This window comes from Protopterus annectens, chromosome 6.part0 (genome assembly GCF_019279795.1).
Source record: "Protopterus annectens isolate FY-2018-M chromosome 6.part0, PAN1.0, whole genome shotgun sequence".
NCBI classification, from domain to species: Eukaryota; Metazoa; Chordata; order Ceratodontiformes; family Protopteridae; genus Protopterus; species Protopterus annectens.
Window position 1 is genome coordinate 48,081,378 of NC_056737.1, and position 15,644 is coordinate 48,097,021.

Below are 15,644 nucleotides of genomic sequence, written 5' to 3' on the forward strand. Positions count from 1 at the left end.
CAAGAGACGCAGACATTAAGTTCTGAAAGGCACCAGTAAGGAAAAAACATCCAGAAAGTTCGCTTTTTGTAAGACCTCTCATAATCTTTTTAACTACTACAGAAATACATACCTCTAAACCTCTCAGCACAAGAAGTCTGGACAAAGCCTAAAATAATCAGGGACAAAGGCCCCAAAATAGGGAAAGATTTCAAATATTTCTCTTACAAACTTAGAAAGTTGCTAGAATAACATGTTTTATGTGAGGATGCATTGTTTGAAGGACATAAAGTCTGAAACTCAAATGTACGTCATTATCTAGTGACTCAATAATCAGTGATTTGCCAGAGAACAACACATTTCATGAAGAACAATCCAAAAATATGAGGTAAAATTCTGAACATTCTGAGAAAACCCAGAGATTTGAAAGATATGAAAAAATATCATGATTTAATTTCTTACTCACAAACTAATGTTGAAAAAATAATCATAATCATAAAATAAATTTGAAGTGATACGCTGCAAGTAACAACATTCTGATAGAATCATGTAATACAGCCCTATATTACTGGCCTTCATCTTCATCCTGGTGTGACAGTTGTTTCTTCACTACCTTCAAGTCATTTTGGTAAGAAAAGACTGCAATAAAAGAGCTGTAAGTGTCATCACTAAACTTTTTGGAATAACCAGAACAAAATATAAATTCTGAAAATGATTAAATTAGCAAAGGCAGTTCTATTCTACCTAATTCCAGCGGTAACACTTGTCTAACAATAAATGTATAAGATATATATATATATATAGGTTTACTATTATGTCACCAATCACACAACAATCCAGATAACCAAAAAAAAAAAACATCGACCAACACAAAAATTGAACACAGAAGTGGAAATGTTGAATTTGACACAATTCAAACATTCTCCATGCTTAAACTTCCACATCAGCTACTACTGTGCAACACACAGTAAACAATGATTTTGTACCACCGATGCGGGGGGTCTGCACCCCCCACATCCCCCTGCTACTTGTATATACAAACTCTGAGATCGCACTACAGTGAGGGAAAGTGTACATTTCCCGATCCTCACTATAGTGCGATCTGCATTAAAATGTTGAAATTCACAACAGTGAATGCTGTAGTGCATTTACTGTTTGCATTTCAACATTTATGTTTTCGTTCTTTTGATACTATCGAACTGGGCATTCGGACTAACATCAATTTAACAAAGTCCAGTTGCCTATTCGATAGTAAACTATATATATATATATATATATATATATATATATATATATATATATATATATATATATATTATATATATATATAGTTTACAATCAAAATTCTGAAACTCACCTTACCATCGGTCAGAAGGTCGAGGGTCAAGGTGTATAAGGGCAAAATTGCCATCAAAAATCCTGTTGACTTCAAAACATTGACACACAGCTTACATTTGTGGTTTTGATAGTTGCTGTTTTTAATTGGATCGCACTACAGTGGGGATCAGGAAAAGTGCCCTATTCCTCACTGTAGTGTGATCTCTGAGTTAAAATATTTACAGTATAAATTTGTATGGCATGTGAATACTGTTTTTACCAGATGGTGACTGGTAAAAATAATGCCGAATGTTGATACCTGCATTTTGAATGTTTCGACAGGTTTCTGATGTTGTGATCCAATTGTGGGACCATGCGTCAATAGGTTTTTCTTGATTTTGATAGTAAACACACACACACACACATATATATATATATATATATATATATATATATATATATAAATATACACACACACACGTATATATATATATATATATATATATATATATATATATATACTTGGTTTACATTCTATATTTCAAATGTTGCTTACAAATATTGAATTTAATCTTTTCCATTCTTAAATACACCTTTTCCCATTAAGTAGTCTCTGGTGTTCATGTCTGGTCTAAGCAGAATGATGTAGCACTTGGGTACAAATATACAAAGAATGAGGCCAGCCCCAGAGGATATAATGGCAAATATTTCAACAGCTACAACATACTTCCCTTGTGTGCTCAAGTACGCTGGAATAAATGACATCCAGACGCTAACAAATACCAACATACTGAAAGTGATATATTTAGCTTCATTGAAGCTGTCTGGGAGCTTTCTAGACAGAAATGCAACTACAAGGCTTACAGTAGCTAAAAGGCCCATGTAAGACAACATGCACCAAAATGCAACAGGTGAGCATTCATTACATTCTATAATAATCTTCCCTATTAAAGAAATTGTGTTTTCATCCTGAAATGGAGGAGAGTGAATTAACCAAGAAACACATATTAGAATTTGAACAACCATACTAAGCAAGACTATAGTTTTTGGCAGCCTGGGTCCTGAATATTTCCGCAGCCTGCTGTTTGGTTTGCTAGCATTAAAAGCAATGACCACCACAATGGATTTAGCTAAAACACAACAAACAGATAATGTGAAAATTATGCCAAAAGCAACTTGACGAAAAACACATGTCACATGATTGGGGCGGCCTATGAAAATTAATGAAGATAAGAAACACAGAATGAGACTGAATAAAAGCATATAGCTAAGCTCCCTGTTGTTTGCTTTGACAACAGCTGTGTGATGATATTGCAGAAAGATTGCTAGGATGGCAGCAGTAGCCGCTGACAGGAATACAGAAACTGTAGCCAACACTATGCCTAGTGGTTCTTCATAAGAAAGGAATTCAGTTACTTTCTTGATGCACTTGTCTTTTCCATCATTGGGCCAACCATCTTTAGGACACTTCATACACTCAATGGAATCTGAAAAATAATGCAAGACAATACACATATGCATCTAGTTTTATTATACTTCTTTAATATTTATTGCATTATTCAGATATAATAGTTAATGAACATGAAGAGAATAGGTCTTCACTTCTATTAAAAATGTATGCTGTGTGAAGCAGGGATGCTAACTTAGGAAATACCAGTAGATGCCATGACACCAACAAATGAAAAAAAGGAATACAGTTTTAAAATGACCAGCTAACAGTTTATGCAATGCTGTCTAGCCGCACTCGTAAGTCATTAGGTGTTATCCTGTTGCTGTAATTATGCAATAACAGCTGAAACTACATCAGTATGCTACCAGTAAGTATGCAGAAACCTCTTCTCTTTGGCATTAAAATCCTATGCCTTTATGGCCATCCTGTCATCCTACTTTACTATATTACCTTTCCTGTTTCTTCATAGTATCCCCCTGTTCAATATATATATACATATATATATATATAATATATATATACGCATACACACATACACACACGCATACACACACACACACACACACACACACACACACACACACACACACACACACACACACACACACACACACATGTATGGATATAGGGTCTATATTATCTTATAAAAAAGCCGTTTCATCGAATGGCTTTTCATAGACCCCTAAAATGCGAAGTCCCATTACAGCGAACATCCAAATCAACAATTTAGTTTCCTGGGAAAGAAATTGCTAGTCCTACTATGAACTACACATCACTTTAAAAATTACAACCCACACCCCCCCCCTTACTAAATATACCAACTCTGAGATTGCACTACAGTGGGGAAAGGGCAAACTCACAAGGATGACCAAGCAATTTCTTTCCCAGGGAAAGAAATCACTGATTTGGCCATTCACTATAATGGGACTTTGCTTATTAAGGGTCAATGAAAAGCCATTTGATGGAACGGCTTTTCGTTGACATAATATAGACCCTGGATATATACTTATTTGACCTTTTTTTATTTCCTTAACTCTGTTACCTAAGGTTTTCTTTACTAAAGTGCATATTAGTCAGTTCCCATTACATTTAACAGTCTTATACCTGTATAACAATGTATTTGGAGTTTACTTTTTATAATACTTGTAAACTATACACCTTTGTGCTGTCACTGTATTGTAATATACCATGAATCTGCATTGTACAATACTGCCATTTTTCCCTAGGATATTTACTTGTTTTACCTTATTGTAACTTTATATTGTAAAATGGTGTGAATTTGCTTTAGGGCCCCACATGTTTGAAAAGGGTCCTTGGATTAGCACTTCTACCACATTGACACATATATGTATGTGTGCATGTAGAATAAATCCATCACGGTTAATGCAGCTATATTCTATGTGCTCATGTTAAAAAATTCATTCATTCATTCATTTAGTTTGTGATTGCCTTCTTAGTCCAATTCACTGTCATGGGGGTGGGTATTCTGGCACTGTATGGGCAATCGGTACAGAGAAGCTATTCATGAACAGGGCATCAACCCATCACAGTCGCTTATTAAAGTACAACTGTATAAATTATTTGTATACTTTCATTAAGCACCCATGGCATTTATGTATCAGATTTTCCTTCCACCTACATAATTTAGGCCATAACAAATATCAGATTACTTTTTTGGTTGTCTCTGGGGGAGGGGTCTCTTAGTACCATGATATATTCCACACTGACTGTAACTGCTGGGGCATTAATACATCAGCTTGTCTCTTAATTATCCTTTTGCCAGTGGTTTTCCTGGGTTAGATCCCTGTGCTCCACAGAAAATACGTGGCAGTGACCTAAGTAATAGCTTATATGGCAGATTGTCTAAACAGGATATCACCCCTCAGTCCCACACCGTGTGGGATGTGCTATGTGACGTCAGTATCTCTCACAAGGTGACTCACTTTTAAGGCCAATATAGTAAGGGGACAGCTTACTGTAATGGGACCATTTATGCCAAGCTTGAGCACAGCCCTCCCGTGATCCTTGGAAACCTCTTACTTTTTTAAGGAAAGTGAAGTCTTCATCAGTCCTTTCACACTCATGCTGTAAGTAGGTGTGTACAGTTATTAAGTAAAATTTGGAAAGGATACATTGGGAATGTTCTCTGCTCTTAGCAGATGAAGTCCTTGCCCAAACAATGACAGGTTCTGGGTGGAAGAAGCAGCTGCACCAAGACTCTGGAAAGATGATCTTCTCATCTGAGCTCCAAATAAATGAACCTGCATGAGGGTCAATCTTTAATTTTTACATTGACTCTGAGTGGGACTTTGTTAGAGGAGCTGAGAAACAAATAGCAATGGAAATTTCAGCTGAGTATCAAACCTGTCAGTGATACAGCAGTTGATAATATAGTAAATTGCCCTGTGTTGGTCATTTTGCAAACTGGAGTCAAAAAACAATGTAATAAACCAGAGGCTGCAAAAGGTGAAGCAAAACAGCCTGAGTTTAAAGACTAAGGTATGCTGCATGTTGGGAAAAAATATTTTGCAATAAAAAAAGAGAGCCATAATGTCAGAAGCAAATGCAAAAGCATGTTAAACTGAAAATTAAGGATGTCTTTAGAACACAAATGGTATGAGAGTGGAACCGGCAGACAGTTCACCTGTCCCAACAATGATCTAGAAAATCAATCAGAAAGCCAAAAAGGCTCGGAGAGCCTGATACAAGGAAACAGTGGTAGGAGGTAGCAATATATAGTGGTAATAAGAGAAAAGGGAATATTATGAATAGTAAACCGTAGGGGAGTAAAAAGGATAAATGAAAAGTGGAGGGGATTGTAGAGAAGATACTGCATACTTATTATTGCTGAGTGGGTGTTGTGGAATGTAGAAAGGCAGGGAGGAATAGTGGGAGATAACAAGAACAGTGTTTGGCAGCTGTGGTTTGATTATGGCATGATCAGAGTACAGTAGTGTATTCACTAGAAATCAGGGTGTTTGTAGTCAAAAAAGGGAGAAAGTATGAAGACAACTGATGGTGGGAGGGCAGAGTGAGAGTAGAGCTCTGCTGTAAGAATAAAGGCTGGGTAAGAGGAGCTTGGGAATTGTCAGTCATGGCAATGCATCTTTAATATGGTGTGACACAAGACAGTATACTGAGAAGGGTAAATTGCAGAGAGGGCGTGGCTAGGGTTGCTCACACGATGAAAATAATGGTGACAGTTGGGATTGGGTAAAATGTGTTTGGGGTGTGGTTAGTGAAGCACAAATGTAGAGAATATGGATGAGTGGATGGAACTTGAGCATAGGGTACTGAAAAATGTGAAGTCTGGTATAGCAAGGCTGAGAGTAGCAGGTTAGCCAAGGTAGCTAATCTCAGAAAAGTTGTTCTCAAAAAATGCTAATTTATATTTAACCATGAGCTCCTGTCTCTGTGTGGACTGAATTATCATCAGCTTAGAAACATTTGTGGGTCTATGCAAATGGCAATGGCCTAGGTTTGTAGTCTAGAAAGGTCAAGACGCTAGCTTATTGTTTCTATCAATTCCTTCATGAAGCCTGCTAAAAGACAAGGAATGTGGGAAATGGATGACTGCCCTTAGACATAAGCAGGCAAAGCTATGACTTTGCAGAATTTTATCTTCAGTTATAGGGGATGCAGCTTTATAGTAATTCTATTGTAAATACACCCTTGAAAATAAAATGAACCTTCTACAATGCTGAATGCAATGTAGCAGTTATTCTTCTGCCATACAACTTCCTGTAAAATGTTTTACTGTCACCTATATATGGGAATGGAAGTCTTCTACAAGCTAGCATTTTTTTCTTCTCCTGGGTAAACTCCTGCATTGCAGCTTTTTGTGGGGATTGGAACCCTGTAATGGAAAATAATACATATATGTCACTGGGTAGTGAACAATGGCCAGGGCACAATAGAGCTAGTAATCTCCCAGATTAATCCATGGTAGTAACAAATGAACTGTAAGAAAGTGTGGAAAAGCACACTGGCTAATATATATTATGGAACACAATAGTGTTAAATGCTGCTAAGCACACACCAGATTATATGATCAAAACACTGTAACCTATTAATTACAGCTAGGTACAATATCAAAGAAAGAACAAAGGAAAACTGATTTGTACACTGCTGTGTGAAACTGACAGATGCAGATGTTTGTCTATACTATACAACACCTGCAATATGACAGACAAAATAGTGAAACAGTGAGGGATAAGAGTAAAACAAAAGCTACGGATGCAGCACATAAAATCTTCAAAAACACATAGTAAAACTGCAGAAACAAGTGACATATGCATTCAAAATATAAAAGCAGTTTTAAATCTGCAAAAACATGTCAGATACTTAAAACTAGAATCACATGCCATTACTGAATAAACTACCTGTATCTAGGAGCTATACTGCTGCAGTGGTGCAGCGGTAGCGTTGTTGCCTCACAGAAAGAGGTTCTCCCGTTCGATTCTTGGCTGGAGTGCGGGGAATGCCTTCTGTGTGGAGTCTGCATGTCCTCCCCGCAGTTGGGTGGGCGTTTGAAAGACATGCGTAAATGGGCGTGCCTTCATGGAAGGTTGTACATCGAGTTGGCACCTGTAAAAATCTACTGTCAATCATTAGCGGACCAGAGTTCCGCTGTGGTGATCCCTAACTGGGAAAAGCCGAAAGACAACAACAACATCTAGGTGGAGCTATTTGTGTTAAAAGTAAAACAAACAAACAAAAAAAATAGAATCATACATTCTTCAGTAATAGCTCGGTTCACTAGATGAATCCATTTGTGTTAGCACTCTAGAAGCAGGCACTTTATAGTCTACAATTAGCTATTATATTCCACAATTCTGCTAGTTGTTTAAGTTGGAAATCTTGTCACATTCTCAGCAATGATTCTCTAGTTTCAGTGTTATTTAGTGTTGAAGACATCTTACTGAATCATTTTATAAAAGCAATTCTAAATAAAAACTTGGAAAAATGAAAGTTTTAAATTCTCTCTCTCTCTGTTTCAGATCTAATGTTATTTCTATAAGAACTGTAAGGTACATTTACATGGCAGATGTCCATTCAGCAGAGATAATGGAAACAGGAGGTAGTTTCTAGCTAAAAGTCCTTCATGCATTGCTCAGCTCCTGGATTTCCACCCATTGAGTGAGCGTGTGTGTGTGTGTGTGTGTGTGTGTGTGTGTGTGTGTGTGTGTGTGTGTGTGTGTGTAAGCTGTTGTTTAGCATGTGCATACAAGACTCACAGAACTCTGAGACTGATAGGTCTTTATCTTTCATGACTGCTTGCTTGTAAACTAGGTAGGTGCAATGATTCAAAGATAATACACTTTAGCTACAACCCAGGTGATAACACAAGCAAAGTAGTGTACAAAACATTGCATCCTCATTCACACCATCAAAAAGAAGTATAACGTACAATGATCAGCAATTGTGGTGCTCTTGAATTATGTACACCTCACTTGTATAATGCATCAAAATAGAGAAGACATGCTTTATGTTTATATAAATGCATCACCAGAGTGCATTAATCAGCAGCTGCACTGACAGAATGTAAAACATAATACATTTGTGAGTGAACTCATTTGTAGAGGAGTAAGATGTCTGAAATGCCATAGGTATAAAAGAAGGGAAGTATAATATGTCATTTGACTGTACAGTCCAGTATATGTGCATTTAGGGGCAGAGGGGTGTTGTTTAAACTAAACCAAATAAGAGAAAGAGGTTAAACAGGTAATTACAACTCACAGGTACATTATCTTCAATACTGAAGTTAAAAATAAAATAGATGAATGAATAGAACTGGAGACTAGGGATAGTTATACAGTAAGTCCCAGCTATGAAGTCATATGGGCACCACTAAGAACTAAGTTTTATGCACAAAAAGAGTATGATGAAGAGATGATGAAGCTATTTGCTTGATAGATGGAGGTGCCTACTTTACCAAGTAGCTCTGTATGTAAGAATGATTATGAGGTTTTGCCTTAATAGTGTCTGAGTCTAGAGGGCGGAAAAGGAGGAATAACTTTTATTGGTATGTGTCCTTGGTCTCTGCAAGTTTGTGCTCCATCAGCTGATCTTTTCAATATGTAATATTCCTTTTTTGATCACCAACAAATTAGCAAGTGATGGACAGTGACTCATAATCTTAGGGATACAGAGCAAGATACATAGATCAAATGCCTACCTTCTTTACGTCTGGAGGTCATCAGCATTCCTTAATGTGTTACAGGGAAGCTCATGTTTGGAAGCTACAATTAAAAGTTGATGGTCTTTACTAACATTATCTGTGAAGCATATTGGTTTTGCAGCAAACAGTGTTAGAAAACTGGAAGGCTAAATTCCAACTAAGTAACTAAAACCATCATCCACAGCACTATTCTAGCTTCTACACAGAGATGTTTGGAATATTTCTCCTGTAGAAGTATACCATGTTGGTTGTTTATTAGTCGCATTTTATGTCTGTCTTGTATATTTTGCTTTGTAATTATTGACCTTATTTTACTTTTTGTTTTCATGTACTACTGGAACTTTTCTCCTCAGGTCTCCACTGAAAAACCCAGTCAGACTAACCCAGTCAACAAATGTCAAATAAATAAATAAATGCCCACCTATGATTTATGTTTACTGAAATATCTGCTTTATGAAATACACTTTGTAACTGCTCATTGGCAATGCTGAATCTAGCCAAGTAGACTGCATTATAAAATTAATGTTTCATAAAAGTTTCTTCTAGGACTCAAGACACTTTCAGATGGCAACTTCTATTTTAACTGGAGTTCTTTACCAAAAAACAAAAGAAAAAAAAAAACAGGCCCTTTATTTTGTTAATAATAAGCAAGTACGAGGCCTGGAGCCAGACAATTCAAGGTATGAAAGACATAAGCAAACTGATGTGATTTTCTCTTTTCATGCATTCCATGTAGTAAAGAAATTGTTAGTATTAAAGGCAGCTACTAAGTTAATTAATGTTTTATCAGAGCATTAATTTTCATGTCTCCATTCATCAAGATGGGGTAACAGTGGATTAAGAAAAAGTTGCACTTATCCCCCCCCACTGCACAGTTTTGGAGTTAGTATGTTTATAGAGGCAGGGGTATAGGAGTACATCTTGTCATATGTGTGCAGCATAGCTTGTCTCCCCCTCAAAAGCACTTGTTAACCATTTGTTTCATGTTTGGTGGACTGATTTATGATTTTCATGATGTAGTGAATTTCAAGATAGTTTGCATTAATAAGTCAAAACAGACCAATTTTGAAAATGTGGAAAAATACTGTGACTTCCTTAATGTGAGAGTAGAAAATGATAGTGCATAAAAAGTATGCATTCTTAGAGTGAATCATTATGAAAGACCATATGAAGATTTTATATGTCCATTCTTGCAATACTCCATGGAGAAAGATGCTTCAAAAGGTGGACGTTTCAGTTTTTGATTCAAAAGTTTAAATATCATGGAAGGGAACTAATCTTATCAGAAGACAGTTGATTCACTCCTGGTAAACACAGCAAGGGTCGTGCTTATAAACCATTATTACTGAAAACAACTTTCAGCAATCATTGAGGCTGAACTTTTTCCCACTGGTATATGACTGTGAAGCTAGCATCTAAAAGTTGGAGGGTGGACTCTTGCCCCCAGATGATGGGGGTACAGGGTGCAAAAAAATTGCTTTGTTTTCATTGAAACTGAATTTCAGTTTTTTTTATTGGCATGAACAGCACTCTCAAAGAGTACAGTTGGCACATCAACAAGAATGTGAGCTGATAGAAGATGAAAAAATGTAACTAAACACTGCCACATGCTGCCTACTAAAATGCTTGACTATGTTTTGTGCTGCCTTATAGATGATTTGAGTTGACACATGAGAATGAATGTAGCAAATGGAAATAACTGTTTTTATTGCTTTGATGGCATCTTTACCAGATTTAAAAAAGAGTAAATTACTTCTGGCAGTAGACTGGTATGTCTCTAACAGATGAAATATGAAAGAAATGTTTTGTACTGTGACAACCTTGTGGCAACCAATGGCACTACATGTGAAGAAGATGCTGTTACCCAGTCTGTTTCAATGAATAATTCACAAAACACAACCTTGGTATTAAAAGCATAGAGGGAGTGCACTACTATCCTGGGTCTGGTTCTCTAACCTCCACATCCAAATTATACTGCACACTGTTCACTTACAAATCCACACAACTCTCTCCATGAAGCAATGTCTACCAGTGCCCCTCTATCCACAGTAACTGCCTTTCACTCAAAGTATTGTTTTTCACATTCAATCACATGCACACAATTTCCAGAGAAGGCTGTTGAATCCTGTAATTCCACACATCTTTCTGCCTGGGCATGGTAGTACTGCCACCACTCTGAAGAAAGTCAGAGACTTCCAGTTACTGGTATGCTATGATTGCACCACTTGATATCTCTTTTACAGGTAGTCTGCCAAAGCAGTCTCAAAGATGTGGCTCTTACAGTGTGTTATTCCTTAGTGGGAATTCCCACTGAGGAAAGCCTGTTGGCTGAAACCGGTCTGGGATGTTTATTATACTTTAATAAAATACTTATGTATTTAATTTATTAGCCTCATTTGGTGCTTTTCACTGTATTTTCTGCTGGCGTTTTTTGTCTACTTGTATCAGTTCTTGCCTTGTACCTAGTCCTACTTGCAGAGAGTTTTTTTCTGACTTTGACTAAAATTATTCCAATTAATTAGACTTTCTTCAGAGATCCCTGGTGAAGATTTGCTGTCACTCATCTAGTCATCCTAACTGGTTTACAGGTCGCTAAGAAAGTACTTTGCTTGATGGATAAAGGCAGCCTTTTCCAGAAAATGAGGATATGTTGGGTTAGGTATCTGTTGCATCATTTGGTGGATGTGGTCTCTGAAATGGGTGTTTGCTTTGCCAGTGGCTAATGCTAAGACTTTATCCTTCAAAGAGAGAAAGGTGACTGCCTTCTCAAATCAGAATTTGACCTTCAGACCCTTAAAGAAGTATGACTTATCTTTACTACTGAAAGAGAGGCTATTATTATGAGTTGCACTTCTGCATGCATTTATTTTCTTTATTTTTCTCAGCAAACATAGATACAAAGAAAGAAGGATGCATGTAACAGACAACACGCAAACTGCAGAGACATCTGTTTACTGATTAATGTACTACCACCTTTCACATTTATTGATCATTTTCTAATGTAACATAAGAAATATGAGTTCACACGAGCTACAAAGTAAATCATATGAACTAATGACTGCATACATACGAGTTTTTTTCTTTCAGTTATTTAAATCTTAATGAATTAAAGACACTTCTTGCACCACTTACTGCTATAGTATGTAACACACTATGGGTCATATTTCTTAACAGCTACACTATAGGGTGCTATTTAGTATTCATTAGCAAACCAAAAGCAAATGGCAGAATGTGCTAATGGCACAATAAAAAGCCAAAGTACAAGCTGATTAACCAATCCAACATGGCAGAGCTATTCAGGAAGCTATAAAGTAATTGTGTACGCTCAATGTATCTATTTGCCCTGAGCACAAAAGCTCTTTGGAATTCAGGCATGATTACTGTAACAAAAGGAGATACTGCCAGCCCACCTAGTTGGAATTTTGCAAATGGTTGTGTGTCATTTGTGAATATCAACATGATTCATAGGCCTGTGTTACGAATGTATTAGAACTGTATGTCATATTGTATAGATGTGTGCTGAAAAGATATTTTTATACACTATTGTAACTGTTTAGCTGTATGTATTTTAGCAGGGAAGACTGAAACTTCAGAAGAAGGGTTGAGGTTAAGTTACTTTATAATTGTGCCATAAACAAAAAATGTTATCTCTCAGTTTCAGTACAGTACGGACACAATGTGCAGAACTATAAGTTTTTTATTGTCTTTATATGTGGAGGAATGTAAATTATTTTACAACTTCCACCACTTGCCATAGATGTAAGAGAAGTCCTTGTTTATGTGTTTTCACAGGGATGTGCTAAATGCTGGTACTTTCTAGCATTGGGAGTTTTCACCTAGGATAGTCAGATGACAAGAAGTGATATCATGCTGCAAGTATCCCAGCAGCAATATTTGAGATAATTTAAGAACACTCTGAGAGAGACGCTGTGCATTTTGCATTTGTCTTTGACCTGACAGCATCAGTTGAGAAAACCCACACACCACATCTGCCTCGCTTGCTCTGTAAGTTTATTTATTTATTTATTTTGCATTTGTTCTCTGGGATAAGCCCGACTGGGCAAGATTGCCCATTTGCAGCGGAGGCCCAGAGAGAAAAATCTCCAAACATAGTTCATACAAATTTACAATAAAATCAAACAGATCAAACAGCATAATAAACAGCATTAAATACAGTTAGAGTGGTAAACAAGCTAGGATGAATAGGGAGCATATAGATAAAATACAAAACAATTAAAGATAGAGAGTAAAAATATAACATTAAATAAGACAACATATGAAGTAAAATGGATATCTAAGTCATGGTATAGTAATAATTAGGAAACAGAAAGAACAACGACACATAACTAGGGATTTGCTGGTATAGAGCAAGAGAGTAGCAGAAAAACAGAAAGATTGAGTGGAATATTATTAGATAAAAAAGTTATCTAGGGTACAGTAGTTTATTTTACATTCAGTAAGGAATATAGTAAAGATTAGTTTAGATGTTTTCTGTATTTTTGAGACTGCTCTGCAATGTTGTTTTAAATATTTCCTGTGATTTTGAACTCTGATGTCACTGTGAATACATATTTAGTATTGTCCTGTTCTTTTAATATTTTTTATTAAATATTTTTATACCTTTCAATTGTGGCTGGTGTGTTTAGAGATATTTAAGCTCTTAGAGTACTTGCATATCTATTTGCTGACACTGTGCAGGCCACTCCTAATAGCCGTGCTCTTGGTCAAACTACCATTTGGATTAATAGCAACATCCCACAGTAAGATTGGACACCCTTTGTTATGGGTCTTAGAGTAGCTGATAAGGAGTGGCTGGTGGCAGTCAAACTACCTTATACTCTGGGCAGAAGGGGGCATAGCTAGTAAACCTGTGCCAGCCTTTCCCTGGTTTGTGTGTGTGTGTGTGTGTGTGTGTGTGTGTGTGTGTGTGTGTGTGTGTGTGTGTGTGTGTGTGTGTGTGTGTGTATATAAATCAAGACTGAAAGGATGGGTGTGTGTCAGCTACCTGGACAGAGACACGAAGCACTAGTTGGACAGAGAGGGTGCTGGAGGTCTTGGCTTGGCCACTTAGCTGAGATCTTAACTCTATAGCTGTGCCAGTGGGGAGTCTTACTGGGAATCTGGAGAAAGAGGGAGAAACCAACCCCAGACTGACTGTTGTCTCTGTGTGCTCTTAAGGGAAATTGCACTTTACTGTGTGTGTAGTTGTCATCCTCACAGTGTATACATCCCCCACTGTTGCCATTGGTTAGGATTGAGGCTCCTTGATTACTGAGCCAGTGTTCAGGGTATCACATATTAATTGGTTGCAGTGGTGGGATATCCACATATTAGGATTCAGTTTGGTGGATATTGAATTCCTGTAGCCTGTAAACAGTGGACACTGAAGAAGGTGTTTGCACTCTAAATCAGCCACACAGTGAACATTAAGAGTTTCATATCACAATAGTTTTTTTTGTTTTGTTAGCTTAGTTAGTCAGGGAGAGCAGGCAAGGATGTCAGCAGAGGAGTATGGCAAACTGACAAGGAGCCAGTTGTCTGAGATATGCCAAGACAAAGGACTGGTGCATGCCAACCTGACTAAAGCAAAGATGATTGGAGCCTTAGTCACAGCTGCATCACAGGCCAACAACTAGGAGGACAACCTGGCTGGTCTTGGCAATTTACAACACTCAGAAAATGGACAGTTCAACCTTTCCACAGAGGACTTAAAAATCCATCTGGACTTAAAGAGACTTGAACTGGAGGCCATATGTTAGGAAATCGAAGCAGCAAAGAGACTGTAGCAGAAGAAACAAATGGAATCAGAAGCAGCAGCGAGACTGATACATCTGGAAGCTGAAGGGAATTAGAGGCAGAGACAGCATGAAAAAGAAATGCTGACTCTTTGCCAGAGTCATGGAGGAAATGGGGAAACAAGTAACCAAACCCCAAAAGCAACAAAGGTCAGTAAATTTCTTCCACAACTTACAGAGGAGATAATTTTGATAGTTTCATTCACATGTTTGAAAGGGTATGTAAACAGTATAATGTTGAGCAAGGGCTCTGAGTACAGTTCCTGACCCCCTTACTCCATGGTAAAGCTGTAACTGCTATTTCTAAATTGTCTGATACTGATTGCTTAAATTATAATGCTGGACAGAGTGACTGCAAGTGCAGAGCTGAGTAGTAGTACCCAGGCTGACAGTGAGGCACCGCTGTCAAAGAATACCAGACTTCCTGTGCAAAGGGAGCTGGGAAGGGTTACAAAGAGAGAGCCAAGACAGGCTCAGCTCTCAGACCCTACATTACAAGGCCTGAGGGAGGTAGCTAGTGAGGCACCTGATTGACAAAGAAAAGAGGAATCTGTATACTGGAACAAAGGGTTACTGTACAGACAGTAGACTACTGAGGGAGGGTTAGAGTTTGAGAGAATACAGCAGTTGGCAGTGCCCAGAGCCTACCACCTGGAACTTCTAACCATAGCCTATGACATTCCTTTTGCAGGTTATATGAGCATAAAGCATACAAAGAGACATATTATGCAAAACTTTTATTGGCCTGGGATTTCCAGAGATGTAACAGGATACCACAAGACCTGTGAGCAGTGCGAAAAAGTAGGCAAGGCAGGAGACAAGGTGAAAGTTCCTTTGATGCCTTTGTCTGTGATTGAGGAGCCATTTCAGAGGGTAGCTATTGAAATTGTGGGTCCTATGAGTACCCCAAGTTCCACAGAGA

The 15,644-nt window shown here is 37.5% G+C and overlaps 1 protein-coding gene across 1 annotated transcript in view; it reads right to left on the minus strand.

Moving 5' to 3' along the window:
* Positions 1-1,863: 1,863 nt before the first annotated feature.
* Positions 1,864-15,644, minus strand: part of LOC122803764 (vomeronasal type-2 receptor 26-like) — a 78,530-nt gene continuing 64,749 nt past the window's right edge. The window contains exon 4 of the mRNA XM_044073455.1: positions 1,864-2,772. Within this exon, the coding sequence (XP_043929390.1) occupies positions 1,864-2,772 (909 nt within the window). The remainder of the gene's footprint in view (positions 2,773-15,644) is intronic.